Source organism: Argiope bruennichi, chromosome 9, assembly GCF_947563725.1.
Source record: "Argiope bruennichi chromosome 9, qqArgBrue1.1, whole genome shotgun sequence".
Classification (NCBI taxonomy): Eukaryota; Metazoa; Arthropoda; class Arachnida; order Araneae; family Araneidae; genus Argiope; species Argiope bruennichi.
In genome coordinates this window covers 33,385,421-33,391,773 of record NC_079159.1, presented here as the reverse complement: position 1 = coordinate 33,391,773, position 6,353 = coordinate 33,385,421, and the positions used below count along the sequence as shown (strand labels likewise).

Sequence of the window (6,353 nt, the reverse complement as noted above, 5' to 3'; positions counted from 1 at the left end):
CTATTTTGCTGTGTCGTGCTTGTCTTGCCGCGCTGTGTGTAGGCTGTCATGTCTTGGACACCATACCTCTAGAAACGCCTTAAAGTTGGAATTTTCGGTCACACTTGCTCCAGCTAGACGGGCTCCCATAATTTGACCTCTTTCAAAATCTGAAAGGTCCGACATTTTAAGCTTTAAAAAAAATCCAAATTTAATGAATGTTTAGGTTATTTTGTAACATTTCAGAGCGACGTTGAGAGTCGATTTGTGTCGAAAATATAGAACATTTTATTTTCATTCGATGTTTTTAGTTTTTAAAATATTTTCTTTAAAAATACCTTTGAATTTTATTTTTACTTTTATTCTTTGGGTAACTGCATATATTTTTTTTATATTCATATACGTTTTAATATTATTTAGCAACTTTAAATGCTATTTTCTTAAATACTGAATGTTGTCAAAATTTTATTCCTAAAAACCGTTTAAATTAAAGCCTAATGCATACTTTTAGTTCAAATTTGATGTAATTTTTTTTTCAGTATGTTCAGTAAATCCTGAATATGGAATAAACAATATATTTATTTAAAAAACATTTAAAGTTGTTATATTGCTTAGTAATGTGAAAAAATGAACATTTAATGCTATTTATCAGTGAGATACGCCCGTTCAATACCCAGCTCCTAGAAGCCATCTGAAAAATATTCTAAATAAATTGAGCCTACAGCGATGGCAAGAAGAAAGGGACAATGGCTCAACTGGCAGAAACCTCTATCAAATCATCTACAAAGTGTCCTTTAACCCATCATCTTAGAACAGGCTTGACATTATCTTTACAACTGGCCATGGTCCTTTCCCTTCATATTTCAAGAGATTCCATATTAAAGGATCGGATCAATGTGGCTGCGGTGAAGTAGGCGATCCCCTTCATTATGCCACTAGTTGCCCTCTCACCACATCTTTTCATCTCAAAAAACCCACCCACGACCTAGAAAATATCTGGTGGACCAACGTTATGAGAAACAAGATGTCCAAGGTCAAAATTAGAAATCTTGTGCGGTTCTTACAAGAGAACGAGGAATTGATTTCTCCAGACCCAAGCCCAGTATAAATTTTCGTTTCATTTCTCAACCAGGCTCTTCTCCAGAATATATTAACTTCAATAGATTTCATCTACTCATACTCCCCACCGAACACCTCCTTCATCATTATAATATTCTATATAGTTACTTTTTCTGTGTATTGTACAAGTAAATTACAAAAAAAAAAATTCTTAATAAATACTCCCACGTATATCCTTTCAACCGACAAGGAATCCTAGAGATTCCAAGTTCGGGGATATTCTGTGGCGAAGGAAAGAAGAACTGGAATCAAAGTACTCCAAGATTGGATAGAAGAACAGTTTACTTTTTTGTTAAAGAAATAGTTTATATATTTAGTACCTAATTTCTTAAACTGTGAGCAAATCATTCAATAAGCTTTTAAACTAGGAGGGTTTTTTTTGTTTTTTTCCCAATTTTTAATTTGGGAAAAACATATTTTCCAGTTTTTAAAATTGTATTAGCTTTTAACTAATGTATCTTTATTTTATTAATTTTTTACATCTATTTTTTGGAAAAATTTGAAAATGTGAATAGTTAATACATTTCAAAAAATGTACCCTGGAAGTATTCATATTCATTAAAGCATAAAGTGGGAAACATTGTTAATTTTTTATTCTTTTTTTTTTGTTGTTGTTTTTGTTTTTGTTTTTTTCATGATTTAATTTTTTTATTTATTTGCAATTTTTCCTTGATAAAGCAATTTGAGAAGAAAAAAAATAATTTTCCATTCGCCCTATTACACAATTACATAAATGCTATCAATATAAATCCGAATAGAAATAATCATAAGCGAAAGAAATTTCCTCAAATTCAGAGGAAGGAATACAAAAAAATCCTAAATATTTCTGCGTAGAAATATGTATGTTTTTTCATGCTGTGCTTTACAGCTGTGCCAACATCGGAGGAAGAATGAAAACTTCATAAAATGTGACCGTACCATAAGCTGAATATACAACTGATAAATCAGATCTCTTAAGGCAATAAAACATGGAAAGCTTCTCGCACTTAGTAATAAATGCGCTTTTTTTCTACTTATGTCAACTTTTACTTGAAAGATTTCAAATATTATAATGCGTGCAAGATTATCTTTTATTATAACAAATAATATAAAAACATTAAGTCAATTCCTACTTAGGTCAAGTAAGAAAAATTTTATTTTAGTTACTTTTTATTAAATAATTACAATTAATATAAATATGTATATACATATGACAGAAACACAATATTAAGTGGCAAAAGAGAAAGCGAATTTCCTTGCAATTGTCCATTGTCCTTCCTATATATGGTGATGGACAATTATTTTTGCTTGTTACTATTTATTCGCTTTCTATTTATTTTCGTTTCTAATTTATGAAGCTGAAGGTGGTCTATAATTTATCATTCTATCCATCTCTTGTAATGCTTCATTATTGCAAGGAACCTTTCCAGTGAGTTTCGAGCAGTCCAGTTCTTCAATTAATAGTCCATCTAATGTTTCCAAAAGACTCAATGTGACATATGCTTGACCTACTGCGAAGAGTTTTCGTCCTAGATATATTACTGCATAATCTACAGTGCTCCCTTGTATCTTATATTTCTATCCTTTTAAATATCTTATATAAGAGAAATTTTTTCCCATATAAAACTAAGATTAATTAATTAAATTTAATCAATGAATTAATATTTGAAAAACTGTATTAGTATCGTGTCATTCACTACACATTTTTAAAAAAAAATGTATTTGAACTTGAGTGTATGAATAAAAAGTATTTTATTAAAGCTTGAAAATTTGAACAAGATATATAAATATATATAGGTAGAGTGTGAACTAATAGTAAGAATTGAATAAATGCGCTTTTTTCCTACTTATGATCCACGTATAAATAAAATTTGTAAACTTTCATTTGAAAAATGTCAAATAATATAATAATGCAAAATTATCTTTTGTTATCAGCAATCAGACATAAGAAAACTTTAGATTCCTTTAAAGTTGTCGATATTAGTAGCCAATGGGAGATGGGGGGCGGTTCTCTAAACTGTCTTGCATTCTCTCTAATAAAAGTATTTTCCCCTTCGTCACAAATCAAATAGTGAACTTTCCACAAGGGATGTGATTATTTTTTTTATCATTTATATTTTTATTTTATGATTTTTATCTCGCAGTTCTGTACCTGAAATTTGCGCACTTCATATTTTAATGAAGAAGCTAGTACTATTATAATATTATCAAATGCCATTAGCGAACAACAGTTAGGTAAAAGCTTATTAAGGTATGTAATATTGTTTGGCTACATCATGTATGAAATAATATAATGATAAAAATGCAATCATTTTAAATTCACTATATCTCATATAATTTCAACATAATTGTTTTAAAAAGATATATATAATATATAAAAATGCATTGAAATATAAATACTCTTAAATATATAAAATGAAATTTAAATGGCGACGTAAAATATAAATTGATATTTTTACATGTTTCTAACAACGTCGTACGCAACATGGTGCAGAGAAAACCGCTTTGTTTAACAATATTTTCTTACTTTTTATAAGAATATTAGTTTTGTTTACAGTTATCATTTTTATATCAACAATTCATACTTTAACGAAATATATGTGTGTGTGTGTGTGTGTGTGTGTGTAAGCATAATTGGGTATTTGTGTCGTATAAATGGAATACTCCATTATTAAATGAATTAGGCTACTGATTAAAGGACGTATAAATAAGAAAAACACAAACAGTGCTTTATTTCAGGAGTTTTCGCATATAAAAATGGCTAAAGGTTTTCATTGGAGATGGAAGAAGTTTCTGCTCATTCCTCTTCATGTTTTTTTAAATTAATACCAGATAATTTTTCCACTATCAATTCACAATATCACTAAGTTTATCCTTAAAAAGAAAAAAAATCACGACAGAGAAATTATAATTAAACATAAAATTTACAAATTTCAGAAAGAGGGAAACAGGTATAATCATTTATTCATCCTTTGTATATATTGAGAGAAATCTCTATATATACATAATTAAAGTTAACACCAATTCAGAAGATTCTAGCATCGGTTCTTTGGTTCCAAAAAGAACATAATTTCTCTGGCATGTAAGTCGAGTATGAATTTTAGGAAAATCCATTTAAAAAAAGTTAAGTTTTTCCTTGATTTTTGTAATGTGCCGATATCTAAGATATTTTTTCCAGATTATTTTATTAAAGAAGCAATGTGAAATAAAGCATTTGAGTTGTTTTCAGTTACAATAAAAACGCTGAAGAAGATAACTCCTTTATTCATTCCACCATGATCGCCTGACTTTTACAACGTAAAATTCATAGTTGTGATTTTTCAAAAATTCTATATCTATAAGCAGATGTCACATGATTTCCGATTAAGTTATGTATTCCGGTAGTATTAAACTACATATTTGCTCAATCACGCAATATTCTTTACGTTGTGAAGAAAGCGCAGCCATATCCAAATCCATATGTGATTATACTTACTACTGCCGTTCACGGAAAGAATGTTTTTGTAACGATAGCCGTCACATGCCGTTAAATTTTAAACTACGAATTTTTTTTCAGAAACAACAAGTTCGGATTTTGTTCCTTATGGTTAATACATTCTTTACTTTATTATCGATATTTTTCATTGGATTTATTTAATTTAAATTCAGTTTTTTTTAAACTTTATAAAACTTTTCATGCAGTATGCGTTTCTACAAATTTGAAATATCTCTGTTAATAATCTTATGTATATTTCAATTTCAATTTTTGTAAATTAGATATATAAGGTCTATAGTTGTTTCTTTTTATTCGCTTCGTAATGCAAAAGTTTTAAGGTGTTATTAGTAAAATTATATAAAGTTTAATATTTTATTTTCTATGTCTTTTGCGTATTAATATGACTTCATCCATTTTTAAGTGATCTAAAAATAATTATTTCACTGCACATGACAAAAAGCATGGTAAATCACCAAAACAATAAAAGATAAAAAAAATTGGAAGCATTGTATAATGCAATCATTAATGGTGAAAACTACAAGCAACAGTTGATGAATTTCAACAAAGCATTGAAGAAGAAAATCCAGAAAATCAGGATAAGATATTTTTTTCAATCCGACAATGCTTTCCTACATATCGCCAGGATAGTGAAAAGAAACTTTAGATCACTTCACGGGACATTTTGCCCCTTCCGCCAGATTCACCAAATGTTGCTCCTTCAGACTACTCTTTGTTTCTCTCCATAAAGATTGTGTTTCGTTGAATTCATATAAAAAATTGATTGATAACTAAATTGCATCGAAACAAACCAGATCTATATCTTCACGGGATTAATTTGTTTACCAAGAGATTGATAAATGTTTCTGACGGAATACTGATCATGGATTTCCGCTTAGCCATCGCAACAAATGTTGGATAATCTTACATTAACATAATAACTTTTAATCATATTCATACAAGCAATAGCATTCCGCTTAGACGTCTCATCAAATGAGGCATAATCTCACATTAACATAATCATTTTTAATCATATTCATACTTGCAAAGCAATTCCGTTTAGCCGTCGCATCAAATGTAGGATAATTTTACATTGACATAATCCTTTTTAACCATATTCATACAAGCAATAGAATTCCGCTTAGCCGTCGCAACAAATGTTGGATAATCTTACATGAACGTAATCATTTTTAATCATATTCATACAAGCATAGAATCCCCCTAGAGCATTTAGCTTCGAATGTATGATGATTTTTTACTGAACATTAAAGTTTAATTCAAAAAATTTCCGTAGCTTTAGATTCTACATACTAAGAGAATTTTTTTAAATTATATTAAATTCTATAAAATTTTGTTGCTAGCTAAAATTCCTTATTTTTTTCCTTAATTCTCAGTGAAAAGTATGCTTGCAATTTTTAATTTCCTTTAAATAATCACTGGTAATAATTTTATCAATCCTTATTTCTTAAATTAATGGGCAAACCAGCAATATCTGATATTTTTCTGTTTACAGTATCAAATTATCATAATGTAACCCAAAACATTTTGATTTTGAGATATCCTGGAATTATATCCCATAAAGTGATATTCGAAGCTAAGTTCCTGTGCAGAACATCATTTGAATGCTCACTTCCTTTGAAGTTCTATATCTTGTTAATAGTTACAAATGAGTCGGGATTGTTGTGTTTAAAGAATGAATGGTAATTTATTTTATTCAAAATGGCGGTTCATAAATCTTTCAATATTGTTTAGCCTGGAAATTCTTGATTTACAAGCTATCATGAAAAAATAAATCTGTGTCAAT

The 6,353-nt window shown here is 28.8% G+C and overlaps 1 protein-coding gene across 1 annotated transcript in view; it reads right to left on the bottom strand.

Moving 5' to 3' along the window:
* The window catches only part of LOC129984916 (putative inorganic phosphate cotransporter), a 29,700-nt gene continuing 23,347 nt past the window's right edge, over positions 1-6,353 (bottom strand). The window contains exon 13 of the mRNA XM_056094866.1: positions 1-171. Coding sequence (XP_055950841.1) covers positions 1-171 — 171 coding nt within the window. The remainder of the gene's footprint in view (positions 172-6,353) is intronic.